General features: G+C 37.6%; 2 protein-coding genes across 7 annotated transcripts in view; one reads left to right on the top strand and one right to left on the bottom strand.

Annotated features, from left to right (window-relative positions):
• Positions 1–22,212, bottom strand: part of LRBA (LPS responsive beige-like anchor protein) — an 840,314-nt gene that overhangs the window by 333,867 nt on the left and 484,235 nt on the right. For all 6 annotated transcript variants that reach the window (XM_023733554.1, XM_023733553.1, XM_023733556.1 and 3 more), the window contains 3 exons: positions 20,535–20,659; positions 12,068–12,214; positions 9,391–9,527 (listed from right to left, as the gene is read on the bottom strand). In XM_023733554.1, the coding sequence (XP_023589322.1) occupies positions 9,391–9,527; positions 12,068–12,214; positions 20,535–20,659 (409 nt within the window). The remainder of the gene's footprint in view (positions 1–9,390; positions 9,528–12,067; positions 12,215–20,534; positions 20,660–22,212) is intronic.
• MAB21L2 (mab-21 like 2) lies at positions 3,731–8,764 on the top strand. Its single transcript, XM_023733559.1, has one exon. It carries the CDS (start codon positions 4,325–4,327, stop codon positions 5,402–5,404), a length of 1,080 nt encoding a protein of 359 aa, XP_023589327.1. The 5' UTR covers positions 3,731–4,324; the 3' UTR covers positions 5,405–8,764.

Here is a 22,212-nt window from a genome sequence, read left to right as displayed (position 1 = left end):
AATTTGACTCGGTTTTTTTAAAAGAATTGGAATTTTCAGACTAAAGTTTTAAAGACACACATATTCAATAGTAACCAAAAGCATGTCCATCTTGGTATTATCTACATCCTCATAAAATGTTTCTAATGTAATGATGGTGATGGTAAAGGATAGAGAAGCCTGAAAGTTCTGACTACATGCAATCCAAAACAAAAAAGTCAAATCACACCCTGAATGTCCTCCTTCCCTTTGCAGGAATGCATTGTAGCTAGCCCAACATCACAGCTCTGGGCAGAAGCATGCTGATGTTGGCACTGCCTAAACCAAACAAACAAGATGTTTAACAGTCAAATAAAATGTCCTGTAGCCTCCCTAATGAATTTGTCAAGGACCATCAGATTTCCCTCCCCCTCCTTTGCCTCATTAACTCAAGTATGATGAGACGGATTATAACAAGAGAATACAGATCAATCGGTCTGAAGACTTCAAGTGGCTTTTAGCCTCTAGAGTTTCTCCCTCTCACTTGGTCTCCTTTAATAGAAAACGGTATCTCCTGCAGAAGGGGCTGCCACTTCATTTTAATACACCATCAAGGAGCTGCTGATGGACTCCTATACTAACATACATAAAAGCAGAGGTGACGGGGCTCTTCAATTACAGCCTCCTCAGATACCGTTTTCCCCTTCAATTATTCAACCAGAGTAAGAGCGGATCCGCAAACACACAGCTGAAGCAGCTCTCACAGCACAGGCAGCTAGGGAGTAGGGAGTTGGGGGGCGGTGGGGGGGGGGATTGCAAGAGGGAGCATTATTTGCTGGAAGTGTTTAAGTTTATTGTTCGAATGATGTTTCTAATTAGTAGCACGGCGATAAATTAAAGTCGCCTTTGTTTAACTGATTTATTATTTACTAGAGCATCTACCTTAGACAGGATAAATTGGTAATGAATTGTTTTCAAATCAAAACATTTGTAACGTTTTATTATCCCTCAGTCTCTGTGTGGAAAAGTGGAGAAACGCGGAGACAAGTGTGCAACGAAACCTGGTGGTGCTTAACAGAGCCTGGATCAGAGGAGCGGGATGTCCGGCGAGGGGTGGCACGAAGACCCGCGCGGCCTGGGCCGCCCAACCCGAGGAGGGAGGGCGCTGGCAGACGGTGCCTAGCCCCTTGCAGCGGCCCCGGGGCAGTCGGCGCCGCGCGGGAGCCCTGAGAATGGACAACTGCCCGTCACCCCCGCGACTGTTTGCAAACACTCACTCCCAGCAGCAACGTGGGCCGTCCCGTCCACGCCCGGCCAGAGGCAATGGAGAAGCAGCCACCTCGAAGGCAGAGAGGGAAATCGCCGCACCCTCTAGCCCCGCCATCAGTCTCCGCCCAGTAACTGCCCTCTGCTCAAACTGCTACGGATCCTCTCCGGGCGGGTCAGACAACTTCCTGCAACAAAGTGCCCCTCCTGCCCAGGAATACTTCCCAGAGCGCGGGTGTTAACCGCGCGGCGAATAACCCGGCTACCGACAGGGTCCGGGCTTCCCACCCGCACACATCCCGAGGGCGCCGCAACTCCTCTTGATCCGTCAGCCGCCAAGTGTTCCGGGACGCAGGCTGCTTTCCGCAAGAAGGCTGGAGATCGCATTACCCCAAATCCCTGCCATTCCGGAGAAATTGCCTTACACTCTTTGAGTCCCAGAGTTTCGCGTAACGCTTACTTCCGACTGTTCTTCCCACCTCGCCACTGAAAACAGATCCGAAACTATAAATCCGACTTGATTTAAAAAAAAAAATTTTTTTAAAGCCAACTAGTTCTTCACAAACGGTCTTAGGGACCACAAGAGTGGAGGGGTAACGAGGCAGCAGTGGTCTGCGCCACAGACATAAGAAAGAAGCTAGAGGCCCAAATGTCTGACATCAAGTAAATGGGGAAGAAATTAACTTTCCCTACACAATTGATTTCAGGTTCACCTGGTCAGGCTTTAAGAGGGCAAGCCAAGCCCTCAAATCTTTCCAAAGACGCACGATGGGGTTTTGCAAAACGAAGTCTTTGCTGAAACGGCTTCACAGATTCTTAATTCTTATCTCATACTCCAAGGCTGGAAGATTACCCCTGAAATCAAATTAAAATTAATCCTATCTGCTGATGTGTCTTAGAAAAAAGACTCAGAATCTGTCACCTTAAATTCAAACACAAACCCTAAATATTAAAATACCCAAAGGCTACAATGTGTACAGCTAGTACGGATAATGAACATACTAAACGCACACGCATAAGTTTCATCGAAATGCCACGGGAGGGAAGCCATCTGTGTAATCAATAACAGGGTAGTTATAGATTTTTGCAGCAGTAAAGTCTTTTAAGAGCAAGAGTCAATTATGAAAATAAAATAATTTTATACCTGAAACTCTGTATTACCTGAGAATATATGCAAAATTAAATTTACAACATTAATATTTAAAGAAAACTTTAACTCAGATTCATATTTGCTTCCGTTCATTTTTATTTTGTTTAAACAATTTTAATGGCTTAATGTAATTTAAAAGTATATCCTACCAAATTCTACCGTATATAAATTTACACCATTCCTCACAACTTAATCAGAAATGTTTTCCCTCTAGTAACTAGTTAGTTCTGGTAACAATAAAATAATGGCATTAAATATATCTGAATCTTAGTTTTGAAATAATTATCAAACAAGGCTCTTGAACTATTTTTGCCCCGCCCCTTTTTTCAACAGCATATCGAAATTACTGAAAGGAGATTTATGGTCATAAACCCTCATTCTATATCCACTCCACCCCCCACTGGTACACATACACAGCAATCACTCTGGCTCTAGGCAACAATGGGAGAAGAGGGAAAGGGAAAGAACACTTTGCAGAAGGAGAAATCCTGGGTCCTTTCCAAGATTCCCTTTCCTTCTCCCACTTGCCTTCACGCCAAAGTAATTTTTGTTAAAGTCTGTGCCTCTTCCTTACAATCTTGATAGATTACTAAAAAAAGTGAACCTTTCTGAACTACACTTCCTGGTTTTTCCAGCTATCTCCAAGAAAGTCTCATCTATATAGACTTTCTTTTTCTTCCTTGCAATTGATAAGAGAGGAGGATAAAGAAGAGGAGGCTGTGAAATGTGTGCGGGCATTTGGCTTGTACTATCTCCTCTTATTTTCTTCTCTCTTTACCTCCTTTCTTTATCATGTGCAGCGGTGACTGCTACCGTCCGCCAAGCGTGCCTGTCTTCTCTCTGGGATTGGCTAAAGCACTGACAGCTCGGATAGCGATTGTAGGAACTGAAGCTCCACCTCCCTCATGATGGCCCTGAGACCATTCATAAACTAAATAACTCCAGGAAACAGCAAGACAGAGAGAGAGATTGAGGTTGAAGGGAAAGAGGGAGAGAAAGAGTTGCAGGGGAGGAGGGAAAGACGACTCAGACAGTGGAATCTGTACAGGCAACCTAAAGGGGAGGAGAAGAAAACCCTGAATCGTTGTAACAACCCAGATGCAACGCAAGCAACGACTTCGTCACATTAAAGCAGATTTTGTGAGGGCCAAAATTATAATTACGAAGCAGAAATGAATATCAAACAACTTCCTGAGGTGTGCACCTAGAGAATGACAAGAAGAACCCACTACAAACAAACCCAGTCCAGACAACGCCTCCAGTAGGAAAAGAGGAACGCCGCGACAACACGACCCCCCCCCGCCCAAGAGACGAGACCAACACGCTGAGAGCACAGGGCGCCTGCAACCTCTGAGTGTGCCGCGGGACTGGGTTGCACTTCGCAACTCTCAGGACATTAATTACAACCTTCACCTTTCATTTGGGGGAGGGTGAGGAAGGCGGCACTCACCTACGCAGAGTGAAGTCAAACTAATGTGGGGGAGAAGTTTAAGAATGAACCACTGAAATGTTTCGCTTTTATCTTTAAATTTACTTTGGCACTTAAGAGACCTCCTTTTCAGATTTCTGGGCAATCTCTTTTCAACAAATGCAGGGATCTAAGCCCAACCCCCTGGTAACCTGAATTTTTTTCTCTTTTTATTTAAAAAATTTTTTTTTACCCTTCTTCTGTCGCACACCATCATCCTCATTTAACATATCAGGAGAAAACAAAAAGTCTCAGCCGGAGATCATATTTTGTGTTACTTTCTGGAGAAGAAAAACGCTTTCGAAAGAGTGAGCCGGCAACAGCGTTGGCGGGTCAACCAGGTGGAAAGCAAGAGTGAAAGTGGGGCATAGGGGGAGCGCACCGCCTCTTCTGCAAGCCACAGGGCCACCACCCGTGCGTGAGCCTTGGATCCCTCAACGTATTGCGAGACGCCGGTGTACAGCCCGGACCTGTGCCCCAACATGATTGCCGCTCAGGCCAAGCTGGTTTACCAGCTCAATAAATACTACACCGAGCGCTGCCAGGCGCGCAAGGCGGCCATTGCCAAGACCATCCGAGAAGTCTGTAAGGTGGTCTCGGACGTGCTAAAGGAAGTGGAGGTGCAGGAGCCTCGCTTCATCAGCTCTCTGAGCGAGATCGATGCCCGCTACGAGGGGCTCGAGGTCATCTCGCCCACCGAATTCGAGGTGGTGCTCTACCTAAACCAGATGGGCGTCTTCAACTTCGTTGACGACGGCTCGCTGCCCGGCTGCGCGGTGCTCAAACTGAGCGATGGGCGGAAGCGGAGCATGTCTCTCTGGGTCGAGTTCATCACAGCCTCCGGATACCTCTCGGCGCGCAAGATCCGCTCGCGTTTCCAGACGCTGGTGGCACAGGCGGTGGACAAGTGCAGCTATCGGGATGTGGTTAAGATGATCGCCGATACCAGTGAGGTCAAGTTACGTATCCGCGAGCGCTACGTGGTGCAAATCACTCCGGCGTTCAAGTGCACCGGGATCTGGCCTCGCAGCGCGGCGCAGTGGCCTATGCCCCACATCCCCTGGCCCGGCCCCAACCGGGTGGCGGAGGTCAAGGCCGAGGGATTCAACTTGCTCTCGAAGGAGTGCTACTCGCTGACAGGCAAGCAGAGCTCGGCGGAGAGCGACGCCTGGGTGCTACAATTCGGGGAAGCGGAGAACCGCCTGCTGATGGGCGGCTGCCGAAACAAGTGTCTCTCGGTGCTGAAGACGCTGAGGGACCGCCACCTGGAGCTGCCCGGCCAGCCACTCAATAATTACCACATGAAGACGCTGCTGCTGTACGAGTGCGAGAAACACCCGCGGGAAACGGACTGGGACGAGGCGTGCCTCGGCGACCGGCTCAATGGCATCTTGCTGCAGCTCATCTCCTGCCTGCAGTGCCGCCGCTGCCCTCACTACTTTCTGCCCAACCTCGACCTCTTTCAGGGCAAGCCCCATTCGGCCCTGGAGAGCGCTGCCAAGCAGACCTGGAGGTTGGCCAGGGAGATTCTCACTAATCCCAAAAGCCTGGACAAACTATAGGGTTCTCGGGGCTGCTTGAAAAGCGACACAAACCGGCGCCCTCTCGCATACACACAATACACACAACTCGGCGACAAACAGCAGAACTCCGCACACAAACTTTTATGTAAGCCACCTGAAAGAAACAGGAACCAGGCAGAAGAGCTTCGTTAATTAACAAGCAAACAAAACGAGGGCAAACGAACAAACAAAAATGTATCACATTCTTGCACAAAAGTAATCGTTCTCTTCCAAACAATGTGAATTTAAAAGGTCACACAAAAGAAGCGATCGGGTTTTACCACCACAAAATGAAATCCAAGGTACATTTTCAAATCAATGTATAATAGTTTTCACCCTTTTCCTTCTTTTCTCTCTTCGTTCGTTCTCTCGTGCGCTCTCTCTCCTTTCATCTTGTTTTTGGTTGCCTGAATGTTGTCACCAAGTGAAAAAAATTATTTAACTATATGTAAAATTTCTCTTTAAAAGCAGTTTTACTGATGTTTAATGTATCTCAGTGCCAATGTCAGATTGTGCCCATCCCTCTATTGCACCTCTACCCTCACCTTAACCAGTCTTGTTGAAAACAGTAATAAAAAAATGACTTTAACTTTACATTGTTTTGTGGATTGTTCTTACTGGAAGGCAGGTGAGATCACAGGGTTATAATCTACAATAAAGAGATGTTGAACTTGAACTGAATGCAAGAAGCTTTTATTTAAACTCTAATTTGGAAAATTTACAAATACAGTCCATTTTGTGGATTCAACCATACAATTTCCCACCAACATCCTTAGAAAAGAGAAAATATTAATTTTAACCAACTATAATATATATTTGTTTGGTGGGTTTTAAGATTAAAAGTAGTATTTCACACTTGCAAAAAGAAAATAGTATGAAAGAACATATTTCTATCCAACTTTTGAAAGAGAAAAACTATTTCACATTAAAAATTAAGAGATTTGATTTCTTATGCCATAAGTCTAAAAAATTCAATCTGTGTCTGAAAGGCAAAGGAAATATTTATGGATCTTTTTTGAAATAGTTGATACTTTACTTTTAGCCATTTGTGCTATTCAAGCTTTGAATGATAAAAACTTAAGACACCCACACCAACAAAACAATGAAATAGTTACTGCAGAATACTCCTACCCCTCATTTGGTGAGGATTATGAACAAACTAGATTTTTTAATTACTTCAATTTTAAAATGGGTTAATTATAAATCCCTTAACTATGATCATGTTTATCAAATTTCAAGAATTATTCTGAAACTGCTTATATGCAATTCAAACAAAAAATGTTTATATCATTTTTATGACCAAAGAAAAATTGCTGTTCCACGAATTTGCAAATAAGAAAAAATACCTTCCTTCCCTTTCTGCTTTATTGAGATGACAACCCAATGCACTGATTTCAGCTTTAACAAAGGTTTCTTTCTAATGCAAGTAAATAACTGATTAGAAAATTCAATAGTTAGTAACATTAAGAACATCCCAAATCAACCGTTTTGTCTTTTCCACATTGGAGGCAACTATATATGCCATTAAAAATGCTGATGATGAGGCACAGGTACAGAATATATGTCAGATGTTACCCTATAATATTTAAAATGTATTCTTTGAAATTAGTCCGGTTTCTAAATTTGAGAAAATCCATTAATGAGAAGTATAGAAAAAAACGTTCTGAAAAGCAATTTTAAAGATCAGAGGAAGAAGTTTGAGTGGGGAAGCAGGTACGTAAGAGATGAGCTTCAGAGATGGATGAAAAACAAGGAAGCTACTCAGGCTCTGAAACCTGGTTCACTAGACAGAACTGGCTTAAGTTGTAAGACTACCATCCCCCGGTAAAATAAGTTCTGTGGTAGAAACATAAACTTTGACCTTATCCATTCTGAATAATCTCTATTCTTTCAAGCTATATTACTTACATCTATTTTTCTGGTCTCTCAGCCTATAGGTGAAGAATAAGCTCACCATAATACTAAGTGGTTCAGACAAATATACTAATTATTTTTAAGTAACAAAAACACGTTTACTCTCTGGGGAAAATGTTTTGATTCTTAACAGCATTTCCAAAGCAATCAGTAGATGCTTATATTTACAAAGAAAATGATCTACGGGTAGAGTGTTCAGTTTAAAAGATAAAAATAGTATCTTAAAATTACCTTTTTTTTAACTCACAAAAGCATTTACAACATTAGCTACAAATTTACAATAGACACAAATCTCCCTACCAGAAAAAGTTTTTAAGTCTTGACAATGCCGCAAAGAAACAAAAATCCCCCAAAGTCAGTATCTCTTTTCTTCTTTATTTAATTTAATGCAAATACCACTAACAAAGGAAAAAAAAAACAAATTTCCTCATTTACAAAATACATAAAGCACTAAACGTCTATACAAAATTAAAAAAAAAACTCTTCAAATAATAAGCTGAAATTTCTTTAAAAATATAAATTAGCAGGAGTTTTGATTTCTGGAGTGTTAGGCAGATTGTAATGGTACAAGACAGCTGCTATGATTAGGCTTAAAGATCTGGTATTTCACAAGCAACAGGGAAAAAAAATTTTAATGATGCTGCACAGAATAAGATCAGAGAGATATAAAAGTTATAACTTCACCCAAAGGAGCAAATAACTTCAAAGAGCCTAACCTCAAAGACTAGCAGAGGTTCTAATTTTGAGAACAATTCATGAGACATCTTTAAATTAAATCAGATTTTAGATTATTAAGCCATGTGTGTCCAAAAGCATAATAAAATATCCTAAATTACCTTAGCCTCTCTTAAACTCAAAAACTACCAGAAATGAGAGTTTAAGTAATGTTGGTTACCTTCTTCTCCTAAAGAAACTAAAATACATTGTTAGACATTTCAGCCATGTAACAAAGTAGAAAATTTTACTAATTGATGTAAGTAAATTCAGAACTAGTATAAAGTTTTTCTACATCAGATTAGATGAATTATCAACCTCAAAATAGTTCCATCATAGCCTTCCTGTCACACAGTTTATCAAATCCTGTCTTAATAAAGGCAGCAATATTGAAACAAAGCGCTGGAAACATGCATAAAACATGATGTTTGTTTGCAAGGTGTTTAATAAAATTACAACATTTTCATCAAGAGCTACTTTGAAATACTTCCAAATCATTAAGATTTAATAACTTACGTACAATCAAAAAATCAAAGAACCTTCTACCAATAAACTCAGAATGTATGTGTGTGTGAGCTATCAGTCTATAAGTAAATTATTCCAATTTTTCAAACAACTTCTGTTTCTACAGCTTTCCTCTTTTGCTCGTTTAAGAGACTGTTGCTTCTCTGAAGAAATTCTACCATTCACTTTCTTGAAATAAACCTAATTTTGGCTTTATAGCTGTGCCACAAGCATTTCTTAGTAAAAATAAAGTTGCCACGGTCTGAAAGGTAATCAGAAATACATTTTAAAGGGGAAATTACATTTTCATTTAAGAATAGGAAATTATGCAGTGCCTTGTAAAATCTACAATAGGTAATGGGGAACAGAGGTATCTCACACACACAAAACATACGTGCGAGCGCAACAGAGCAGTAAGTCATGGAGACAAAGCAAGGAGGGTGATATATTGGTATTATATCCAGAAAACATAAAGGCTAAACAAAATAATTTCACTCTCAATCTCACTGAATTTTGTAGCTTGGATCCTTTGAGGCAAAATATATTTATAGATGATGTCCCCTAAGGTTTTTTATCCACCTCGAATCAGCTAATGATAAATGCAAATAAGTGGAAATTGTTTTTGAATCTAAATGAACTTCAATAATCTAACTAGCTGGTAAGGGAATCATAAGCTTAAAAAAAAAAAAAAAAAAAAAAAAAGCCATCTTGCATACAAGCGGAGGAAATCCAGCAAGAAATTCAAACTAAATCTGCCAGATTTTACCAATGCCAATCCCACCCAACAGTGGCCAACCATTCCACCGTAAGAAAGACAATTTCATAAAAATGAAACCCCCTCCTCATCTCCTCACCTTAGGGTCGATGTTCTTGAAGTTAGGATCCTCTTCATCTACCTCAAAATAGAGTTCAGAGGAGGTGACAGAAAGAGTGCCCTTTATTACAACAGAGGGGGCCACAAGCTGAGCTGGTGTGCTCAAGCTAACAGGACCTGCCAAAAGAAAAAGACAAGCCACACAAGTTGGAATGACACTTCTCAAAAATCGAATAGATTCAACCAGAGATTCTATTTAATTTTTTAATTCTCACCTCTAGTACCAACTTGCTTGCCAACTCCTACTACACTTACATATCTGAGCCACACAAAATCTTCCCCTGAAAAGTCAGGATTCTCATGGTAGATTTATAATATACAGTTAATGATCACAGTAAACTAGGATGTAATTATTTTACAGGGAGTCTGCAAAGCTTTGGTGTTAGTCTCTGGATAAGAAGGTGGCTCTGCCTAAATAAGTCCATCCACATTCCATTTAGAAAACAAGCCTCAGGCTATCAAACAACATGGAACAACATCCAGGAGCAGGAAGCCTCAACAGGCTCCCAAGGCCAAAGGTTAGCTTAGAGTTTGGCTGAGGCGTGACTACAAAAAGATCACTAGCTTGTTGGTGAAGTGGGAAATGTTAAGCCATATTCTCTGATACAAATGTCTTGTGCCAGGTTGACACAAAACCTCTTCCATAATAACTTCACCTCATGAAAGACTGGTAAAAATACTTCTTTTCTAAGCCTTCTTTTCTACTGTTAAATATTGTTCAATGCTTACAAATCTAATATTAGTGTAGTTCAGGGACTCTGGGAGTAAACAGCTGGAGGGTGTGTTTCCAAGTGAATGAATTTTTATTGGAATAATCAAATCTCCACAGGGCTTATCAAAGAGACAAATCAGACTGCTACTGAAAACAATAGATTCACTAAAGATAGAACAGCATAAAGAATATTAGATATAAATCTAAAACAAGGACTAAAAATAATTTTATAACATATATTAATGTAGAGATACAGTAAGAATTTCAAACCTCATGCCAATTCTTCATTGTACAAATCCCATAAGGGAGGAAAATAGCAAAAGAGAAGATTGGCACTTACAGTTCTGAATTAATATAGTGCCTATAAACAAGGTACACCTATTCAGGTAATCAATGGGTGAATACATGTCTCAAAATTCAGATGAATTGACATTTCCATCGATTGTTAGAAGGGTGGCGGTCCTTAATCTCACATCAATCTTAATGTGTGCCAGTAGGACAATAGAAGAGATGCTCTGTGGAGATCAGAGCAGGTTTTGCCCTCTATTCCCAATGTACAAATGCATTGTGTTTGCAGATGGGCAGCAGATAGCTGCAGAACAGCCATGATTTCCCAAAGCTCATCCCTATAAATGGATGAAATAAGCAGCTATGTGTTCTTTTGCTGTCTCCCTTTGCCCTCTGTACATTAGCATGTAATCCTGAGAAGAAATAACATTTTTTCAATCACTCTCAGACATTCAATTACAGGGTAAGCAGACAGCTGCAGGAGCTAGGGCAGTCTAGGTCCTACAGAAGACCCCTGACAATTTCCACTTCATTTCTAACCCACACCACTTTATTAGTGTGGATTACTTCTTAATCCTATTGCCATTGTCAAGATTATATAATTAAACTCTCCTTTCACCTCTATTACTGTATGAATGTATTACTAGTAGCAAGAAGAAGCAAAATAGAGGAGGAGAAAATAGATAAATGGACTTGAAGGAAAAGACTAGAGAACAGTAGTATCCACCTTACCCTCTGCTACTAACCCTAAATCCCTTAACAATATGCTCCAGTTAATTTTATTTTACTTTACAGAGAGGATTACAGTCATCAGCCGAGATACCATCTTCTGTTTTTATATGGTATCACAAGTTGCAAATGTATGGCCAAGTAAACGATTTCTAATGCTTTTTCTCTCAAATTAAAATTATTAAAATGGAATATTATATAATTTTTCACCAATAGAAATTACTGTAGAATCTTTCAGACTTTTCTCCTTGAGGGACAAAGCAATAGGCATTGGAAAAAAAAAAAGCCATTTAATGAATGACTAAAATTTCAGGCTAAACGAAAATTTTTCCCATAAGGGAAGTAAAACTGAAAATCTGCAGAGTGCAAATCAAAATTCCTACATCACATAAAATATGTGAATTCCATGAAGAGCCACAGCATTCTTGGAATTGATTTTTGGGAGAGTTAAACGTACATGCAGCAGGTTTACTGAGACTTATATACCAAAGCAAATAGTAGATCTGCCTCCAAGCATTATTTACAAAATAACTGGCAGAATTTTCACTTCTAGCCCTCGTTTTATAGTGAATTGGTAACCCCATGGGATGTATAAGCAATTGTTTTGTTGTTGCTGCTTTTAAACTTTTCCCTTTTTCAGTGAAAATTAATCATAAAACAAAAACAATAAAATGAGGAGGGTAAGGTGACTGAATACCAGAAAAACCAAACCCACTGCTGTCAAGTCGATTCCGATTTACAGCATCAAAAAATAATGGGGACACAGTGTTGAAGGTGAGGGGGAAAATGGTAGAACAAAAACAATCTTTAATTAATGTAATTGTGGGTGTATGGCTGGTAGTCCTAGCGGTCACAGCTGAAAAAGTAAGTAATTAGATGCTTATTGTCCCAGAGCTGGCTGAAATATCTGCACAAGCAGTGAATTTACCGGTAAGATTCTCTATATCTTTCTCATCCACGGATGACAGAGTATCGTCGTCACCTTCCAAGAGGATCTCGTTTTCTGAGTTCTGATTTCCTAAAGCCTGACTCTTGATGGACTGTTTTCCCTTAGCAAGGATATCTTCATCCGCAGCTGAAATGAAAAGGAAACAAAGCTGTCCGTCAGCTCTGGGAAGAGCACTCTGGCAAAGGGCAGGGGGCTGAAGTAAGGGTAGGTGGTAAAGGTGATCAATCATTTATTCACAGAGACTCATCCACGGTGCGGAAAGTGACTGCAATGGCACACAGGCTCACTGCGACAAACTCGATTCCCCAAGCCTAGTCTAATGTTACCCTGAACAAGCACCCTAATCACATTAAATCTGACCCCTCACTGCTCACGGAACCATTTATTTACTTATAGTTAGGGCAGGAAGGGGTTCAAAAGCAGCACTTTTTTGGAAATCAGTTAGTAAAAGAAATCAAAACCTAGGTTTTGAAACAATGCTTATCTAACACTGAAAAATGAGGACTACTGATTCATTTCTGCGAATACTATTATACTGAAAAACATTTTCGAAGGGCTAGGGAGTGGCTAGAGAAGAGAATCCAGAGGTAAGATGGGTCAAAGCTGAGAGAGGTTCACAGCCAATGAGGATTGAAGGCCAGATACTGAAGCCCTGTCTGACAGGAAGCCCTGCCTGACACTAATAACGCCACAGCAGCTCCGAAGCTGCGTTCTCTTCGCCTTTACTCCATCCTCCGTCCTTCCTCCACATCGCCCTCCCCCACATCTTCACCATCCCACCCGCCTTGGCCCTTATACAAATATCCACGAGTAAGGCTGTGTGGAAACTGGAGGCTCAAACACTACCTCCTCCAAGTGTTTAAGCTAAAGGGCTACGGCACCCCGGGGGTAAACATAACAGAAAGCCCAGGATGAGAGGCATCAGCCTGCACTGGAGAAGCCTGGGGAAAGCAGCAGCGCTAGGCTCTCAGGCACTAGGGCAAGGCGGAGGCTGACAGAGGGAGAAAAGGAAGAGAACACACCAGGACTGGGCATGACGGAGATACTCTGCGGAGCACCTATGGCCAACAATGTGACGAGAAAGGAGAGCAGAGGGGCAGATGAAAGAAGAAAACAATGGAACTCAAAATTCTGACTTCCAGGACTCATATCCCTGCAGGGTGACAGGAGTTGAGCCACCTTCTCCTTAAGAAGAGTAAACGCTGATACTAATTTCTGGATTGTGATTTTTTAAGGCCTGGGTGTGTGTGCGTGTGTCTTTTCCTAACCTTATTTTTAAAAGGGAAAGTTCAGAATCTTCTTTACACCACTGACATTCCTGGTTTCCAGCTAGGAAAATCCCACAGGTAACGCACCTGATCCAGGCAGGCAGCAGCTATTGATATGGAAATCAGATAGCTAGGCTGTTTGCTCCCCTGCAGTTTTGGCCTAGGAATAAGGCCCAAGCCCCAGAAAGGAAAAGGCAGTCGGTTTACAGTAACATGACTAATCTTTATCTACACAATTTATTCTAAATAGTTAAACAAACTGCACATGTGTTATCTGGTTAACTTGGCAAATCAATGATTGTTCGCGTTTAACAGGTATAGTATGGATAATGTTAAAGGTTAAAAAAGCTATTTTTTATCATATTTAGTGTGAATTTACCATGTAAACCACTTATATACAGTACTTATGGCACTACTTAAGGAACACTGAGACTTTACATTAAATAAGAAAGCTGTGCAAAGACTCTTTCTATATTTAGCTTAGAGTAACTTCTGTGAATAAGTAAAATCTTATTTAATTCCTGCATACAACATAGTGCTGCACACATATGAAAATCTCAGTAAATATTTAAAAAAGATTAAAGTATCTAATGAAAACCTAATTTTTCAAAAAAAAGCTATAAAATATACCAATCAACCACTGATTTTTTTTAGGAAAACAGCAGTATAACTTCTTATATCACTGTTTATATTTCAAGTATTTATATTTCCTTATTCTGAAATCAGAAACACGGCCCTTAGCCCAAACAATTTCCTATCAACTTTAACTAATCCATTGCTCTCCAGCTCATAGCAACCCTATAGGACAGAGCAAAACTGTCCTATAGTGTTTCCAAGGCTGTAAATCTTTACAGAAGCAGACTGCCACATCTTTCTCCCATGGAGCGCTGGTGGGTTCAAACCGCCAAGCTTTTGGTTAGCAGCCCAACACTTAACCACTGCACCACCAGGGCTCCTCCTATCAACTTCACTACACATAAATGCTGGCTGAGAAATACAAAAGAAAGTACCATCTTCTAGATTTTCCTATAAAGTAAATTACAATAAACTATCAATTGCCAGTTAGATTTTAGTGCAGAATCAGTATGTTACATTGTCTTCATTCCCTGGATTTAAATTTCTTCTTCAAAGAAGAAATAATAATATTAATAAGGGCTAATCTTATATAGCACTTACCATGTGCCAGGGAGTGTTGAAAGTATGTACATACTCTAATTCATTTAATTTTTATAAACCTTGCTTCCTAATTTTCAGAAGAGTAAACAGGCTCAAAGAGGTTACATAACTTGCCCAAGGTAATACAACTAGCGAGAAATGGAATCAGGGTGTAAATCCAGGCAGTATGGTGCTAGAATCTTGGCTCTTCACCACTGAGCTGAGAACAGACACTATGCTGTGAACATACTATATGCTGTGAACATACTAGCCCTTTGATATAAAACCAAAAACCAACCAAACCTTTCACCTTCGAGTCAATTCTGACTCATAGTGACCCTATCGGACAGAGCAGAACTGCGACGTAGGGTTTCCAAGGAGTGCCTGGTGGATTCAAACTGCCGACCTTTTGGTTAGCAGCCATAGCTCTTAACCACTACGCCACCAGGGTTTCCTCTTTGGTATAAGCAAAGAGAAAAAAATGAAAATAAACATTATATATGTGTGTGTGTATGGATGTATATGTATGTATATATAATTTACTAATTAGTCTGCTAATTATGTTTCCCATAGTGCATTTTAAAAAGTTAAATCAAAATTATAATAAACATGTAAAGAATAAAAAACTATTTATTTTAAACCTAAATTTCATAAGCATATGCCAAAAATGTCAGAAACAACTAACTTCAACACCTTGTACTTCGCCTTCTCTGATTATTGCCACACATGTCCTGAAGTACCCCGAGCTTATTTAGGAAAAAAAAAAAAGGCCATTAATTTGCAAACATTAACAGAAAAAGAGAATACCCAGTGGCAATATACAATGATTTAAAACACCTCAGTAAATATTCATTCATTTACTTGACCACCTAAATACAATTTTTATTTATGTATTCCAACTAGAATTTTAAAAATTTTAAATATATTCCATTATGCTGGCTCATATTAAAATACAATAACTTTTGAATTAAAGTTTTACAAAAAAAATTTCAAAAAGTACTTTAGGTGTATTGTGCATACAAACACCCACTTTAATTTATTTATTTACTTATTTTCACAAGCTCAGATTCTGGAATAGTTCAACCTCAACAGAAAAACCTCTTGTCATGGAAAATATGCAGCTTACTGATATTTAGAATGGTTTTCCTGTAATTAACTCCCCCTTGAGGATTTTAAGTTAGCAGCAGTAAAATTACCAACAGTACTCTAATACACACCACATGGGCTGGTGTTCAATTCTCAGTGGTCTAATAGCTTTCTGCTAAAGAACTTTTTTTTTTTTTTCAAAATTAGAACAAAACTGTCCCAAGCATAAAATAAAAGATAATTATCACATTTATACGTGCTGGGAAAAGTATATTTTTAACTTTCGTTTCCCTTATACTCACTCAATCAACTACTATAAACAAATATCAACTATTTTGGTATCTTCTACGAGTATATCCCACAATAGTCTAAAAGTTTAATTGGATGAAGTCAGAACATACTTTGGTTCAATTTTAAAGCTTGATTCAGATATTTTCTGGCTAATAAAATTGCAACTAAAAATTTAACTTCAAATTTTTTATATTATTGTTAAACAGACTGCCTTCATCTAACATCACCTTTTTTTTTTTCCTGGTTTGATATTAATCATAACTTAATAAATAAACTGCAATTGCTACGATAATTATAGAAACTCATCAAAAATGGCTTCCTTGAAACATGACTTTTAATTCACTGAGGCCAAGAGCAATGAGAGAGCCCAGAAAGAGGCTGTTCCTCAAAATGTGCCGTTGACATTCTTTGGCCCTAACTTAGAGCTAGCTCTGGGCATAAGTTGATTTATGTATCCATCACAGGCTAGGTAAGTAAAACTAAAATAGAAAAAGAACATAGAAAACCTGTTCCACCTATGATACATAAATTCCCTTTCTAATGTTCACTGAGCCAGTGAGCTGGAATCATCAATAGTCCATGTTATAGTAAAAAAAACTTTGTACATTAAAAATTAGATTTTTTTTTTAAAGATTACTAGTAGAATAACCAATTTTTATAAAATAAGTATAGGTATCCACTTACTGTGATGTGAAGCATACACCATAACTGTATTCTACACAGAACATATAAAGAACATCTTATAATCAACTCTTGGGCTGATCTAATTAATTCCCCTTAATAGTTTATGTTATTTCCACAAGGTTGCAAGTCAAGAAAACATGCTTGAGAAATGTTAGTGAAACTTCAAAGGATGATTAGGAGAACAAGTGCATCTCCTATTGATCATAGGTTCCCCAAAAGTTTTAGATAGAGAACTAGTATATATTGATTACTAAAGCATTAGCATTTGGAACTATTGAAGTTATGAGCAACTGGCATGATTTAGGATCTTTACATGGTCTATCATCCCTAGAAAACCAGATGAGTTACTCATATCATTCCATATGCTTACAAAATACTTTTAAAATTACGTGAAATCCTCTTCATGTATTTCCATTGGGCATTCTATTGAATTCAATAGAATGCTATTGCTAAACTGTTCTTGAATTAAAACCAATCTTTCTACCATTTAAAACATATTTTATGCAGCTTTAATTTGAATATAAAATTCCCATTAAACAACGAATTTTAGAAGACAGCATAGCACAATGACACGAGAATCTGACTAATAGTCAATTAAGCTGGGCTTTAGTCCCATATCTACAATGAGTTATGCACAGCCTCTGGTCCTCAGTTTCCTTATTTGTAAAGAATAAAGTTGGACTAGACTTTAGCCTTAGGTTCCTTCCAGATCTGGAAGGTTCTGACATAAATAACTGACAAACTGGGCTCTGTGCATTAGGAGAGTGTTAGGAATCATTACAACTAATTTCTAATAAATTTTAAAACTACAGAATGGAAAGAAATGCTCTCAAGAATTAAATATCCACCTTTGCTTGCTGCTAATTTCCATACAGAATATTTAAGCATAAGAGGGAAGTATTAATTTTAATTTTAAAATATGACTCAGTTCTGCAAAGTTAAAGAAATCTCCCATTACAACATGACTTTTATAAATAACCACTTTGGAGGGTCTCTTTTTGAAAAATTACCTAGAGCTCTTTTCCCCAAGCAAGTTAATGTGAACTTGGGAAGGGCAATTAAATTGTCAGAATTAAAAAATTTGTTTTTAACTAGAAGGTAGCCAGAAGTAGAGTCATGGGGCTGGTATTGATCGTCTGAACAGAGAACATCACTCTTCAGGTATTTACTCTGCCACCTTTACACCAGAAGCTTTCCTTCAAATCAAATCAATCTATAAAAAAGATGGTTCTTACTACTATAATACATAACTAATCTCCAACTGCACCTCTATTTAGATGTCTTCCTTTGATAATGATAATATAGTTCATGATGTTCCAAAAGTCTGCATTTTTAAAATGTCCTGTCTCCTTAGTTAAACCAATTATAAAAGATGAAGTCATAAAACAATATAAAACTGGCAAACTCTCCTGAGTAACATCAATTTTAAATTTTTGAAATATAGTATCTATGTTAAATTCTGTAATTTCAACTACTTTTTGATCATATTAACTATTTTGTTGCACATACATGATTCTAAATAAGTTTATTCTGATTAGCTTTCTTAATGTTCCAAAAAGTATTTAAAGAAGAAATTTAAAATTAACGGAGAATTAGAGCTGAATATTTCAACTGCAAAATACTTTATTTAATAAAACATTTAAAAACTAAGCTCTTTGCTTACAGAATGTATTACCATAAATTATGCTGACATCAAATGATACCATAGTACAATCTATGTGTTCAGTTCTGAAATTATCTAATATTTCCTTATTTTTTCAAATAAAATATATACAATGTATGATTCATTAGAGCGTGTATCTTTTTTCAAAAAACGTTACATTAAAAATGACATATTTCCTTAATAGTAACACTTCAAAGCATCTCCTACATATTTGGTTAGTTTGTTTTTTAAATATATATTTCAGATATGTTTGTTTTTAAGTTTTCATAATTTGTTTTAAATATTAATCATTGTAAGGTTAGTGTAAAATATTATTAAATATGATGAAATCACATAAAATGCTTAACTTCGTTTCACTCTCTAGATTTAAAACTGCCTAATAAACATAGATAACTAGCAAATATTATATTAACCCCTCAATCACTATTTAGACTAATTAGATTGAAATCTGCTTTTATACAGGATTTTAAAAGTCTTAAATTATAGTAAGTAATGCTAATAAATACCTTTTTTATCCAACACCATTGCAGACTCTTACCATTAAAAAACTGACACAATATTTTAAAAGGTAAAGTCCAACAATAATAAAATTATAATCTGTTCATTATGAAGACTCCTACAATTTCCCAAAATGATTAAATTTGCTGTTTTTGATAAGGATGCATTTTAGTAAGTTCTATATTAAATTTACACCACAAATTTCAAATTCAGTTACTAATGTATCTCCCACATAAAGAATTAACAGTTTGCCTATGTGAGATTTTAGAAAAGCAGTCCTCCCTTTCCAGATATAAAAGGAAAAATGTTTACAAAAATACTTTTATTGCTATGCGTAGACCTCAAAACTACAAACTCACCGTTAAATGATAACTTAGAAAATAAAATTTAATTATTAAATTTCAAATTTTAAGTACACATGGTAACATCTATATGGCTTAAAAGGATAAAAACACAAGAAGACTTTTTTAATGTAAGGATCATTAACCAAAAAGAAAAAAAGTGAAGAAAAAAATACATAACTCTGAAATCTATAGTACAGTCGTATCACACAGAAAGAATCTGAAGCCTAAAAGCAAAAGTGGCCTAATTAATTCTATATCTTATTGCTCCTTCTCCACCTCCTATAGCTGAAGATGTAGGGCCCTGGGACTATTATTGCTTTTAGATCACTTTGTTATTGACTATTCTCTGTATGGTCATTTATTTTAAAGGACTGATGGCACATTTGGTGTTATATCTGATGACATATTGTAGACATTTTCTCCCAGAAATGGCTCTTTAAGGCTGAGTGCAAGAGGTTAAGCTGCCTGACTGAGGCCAAACCTAAGATTACAGATTTTAATCTAAATTCTTAATATCCTTATTAAATGTGTTTCACATTTATTTTGTATACTGTATATTATAATTTAACCATAAACTCCTGTATATGTAAACTAATACCCAGAAAAATGGGTAATTAAAACTATTTCCTACCTTATTAAAAAATAACCAATTTATACTCTCTAAAATCCAAGTAACTTTTAAATTGGGAGGGCCTTTCTCCCCCTCAATCAGTATATCTTAATTGGCTTTCAAAAATCATAAAATAATAAATGAAACTCCATGATCAAAGAAAGTACAGTATCAAATCCAAAGGACTAATCACTGGACCTATTCAGTTTTTTCCAGTTTGCTTATCAGAGTTCTACCAAAAGTGAATCATAGTGGTATGCATTATATCAAAAAGGAAAAATGTTTTGTTGAGCTCTGATAACAAGATGATGCAGAACAGGAACATATGAAAATAACGTCTATTGTCTTTTTCTGAAGTCATCTATCACAACCATCTACAAATCAGGGCTGAGAAAGTGTCTAGGCACGTAGGCATTTATTACCATCTCTCCCACTTCATACTCTTAGCTAAAATACCATGGTGGGGGAAACCATATACACGACAGAACCTAGAAACGTATTTGATTTGTAAATGCTGTCTTTCTGATATTCGTGGTTTTAAGGTAGTCTTCCTAGAATAATTTTATCAGAGCTGAATTTGTCACTTAAAAGGAGAAATATTTTCTATTTTGAAACAAAGGGTCTATGTTAAGTTTGGCATGTGTGACATAATAAATAAACACACTGGATGCCGTAAGTTTATAGGACCCTACATTAACTATAAAAAATTTAAGTCTTCTTTCTAGGGTGAATAACTATGAAATATGGTGTTGGGCCATTTTGCAGTGCCTTGTAATAATGAAGTTATGCTCTTCATTACCACGTACTGTACCTGCTGCTATTGGCAAGGAGTGGTTTATACACTGACCATGTTCTACGGCTGTTTTTAGTGTTGCTTCAGGATGTGTCGATCCTAGAGGGTTACGCACAAATCGTCGCCGGCGCCGCAAGTCATCTTCCCAGTAGTCAAGGCGCCAGAACTCACGAGGACGACTACAATGAAACAGAGAAGCCACATATGTTAGCAATTATCAAACAGCGTGGCAGCACTGATTTTCTGCATAAAGCTCGCCTTGTTTGCTCTGCCTTTTTTACCCTCCCCTTCCTCTTAATTCTTCCTCTACCTCACACTCCCTGTTTCTGCAATCTTTAACTTAGGTATGTCCTTGAAAATAACAATATCACCTTCTAGTCTAAGGAACTCCTTTTCCTTTTTCTTGGAAGGTGAAATGAGCACTAAATACATCATTTTGAAATGAATTGCTGACAGTGTGATCAGTTTCCCCACACTCTAGTGGCATGTGCTCTGATTTCAGCCTCATTTCAGCCTCAGCAGGGCACTTTTCTCTGTGGCTGCATTTATAAACCAGAATAGGGAAAAGGCTATTATAAATATGGTATAGCATTACCTATATTAATCAAAGTCTGTCCCCCCTCATTTTTCTTCCTAATTTGTGCCTTTTTGCACAAGGTCAGTAAATCATACCATGAATTCTTGGTCCAGAAAGTGTTAACTTTAATGAATATCTCAGTTACATGGTTATGTATGTGATAATAAAATATTACTCTGTTTAGATGTGCAGGAATTTAATTAAAATAATCTCTTAAAATATTCATTACATTTAGTCCCTGAGGCTTAGAACAACACAAGAAAATGCATTTCTTCTCCATTTACTGTTTTTAAATAAACCATTCCTGTAGAGTGAAACAGCAATCTATTTTCAAGCAAATCAGATTGGATTTCTGTTTTATGTAGTCTGTTTTTATATTTAATTAAACCTACATGCTATATGATGTGCAATAATTGCTATACCGAAAGCATACTTTTGGAAATGTATTTTTAAAAAAGGGTTCACTCAATTTAAATTCTACTATATTTTCCCCAATTATGTAGATCTTATATGTGGCAATATATAAATGTCAACTTTCTCTCCTGTTAGCTAATCATGATCTAGCATGCTAGAAAATATTTTATAAGGAAAACACCAGTATGAAAAAAATCTTTGAGGAATATTTTTTATTCACTAAAAATATACAGCATGAAAACCCATAAGTTTCAATAATGAAATAAAAATTTTATTCATAATCAAAACTTCTACAGGAATGACTAATACAAAATAAAATCTTGTATTTCATGAGCTAATAAAACTGTGTACCTGTCAGCTCTGACAAATTAGTATTTTGACCAACTGACAGTTCAAAATATACAAGTAAAAGTTACCCTTATTTTGATGTTTTAAAGATTCTTTAAAGATTCAAAATAGATTTGTAAATAAGTACTTTAGTTAGTTAAAAAATGTCTCAGGTTAATAAAAGCATAGGCAACAAAAAACATACTATTCAAAGAAAATTTTTAAAAGGCAACAGGAACCCAATGCTCTTTTCTGAGTGTTAGAGAGAAAATCAGAATATCGAAGATTTCCTTTGTTGATGTTGATCATACACGAGAAGGAGATACAATATAATCAAAATAGAAAAACAGTGTAAGAGCTGTAGTCTTCAAAAAAGAAAAAAGGCTCTTTTATTCTATGTTTCTTCATTATTTT

Source organism: Trichechus manatus, unplaced genomic scaffold, assembly GCF_000243295.1.
Source record: "Trichechus manatus latirostris isolate Lorelei unplaced genomic scaffold, TriManLat1.0 scaffold00059, whole genome shotgun sequence".
In the NCBI taxonomy this organism is placed as follows: domain Eukaryota; kingdom Metazoa; phylum Chordata; class Mammalia; order Sirenia; family Trichechidae; genus Trichechus; species Trichechus manatus.
Note: the sequence above shows the minus strand (reverse complement) of the source record. Positions and strands in the feature narration are given on the sequence as shown.

Bases quoted from the DNA above. Each gene is read 5' to 3' on its own strand.
- MAB21L2 (XM_023733559.1), top strand. From the start codon at position 4,325: ATGATTGCCGCTCAGGCCAAGCTGGTTTACCAGCTCAATAAATACTAC.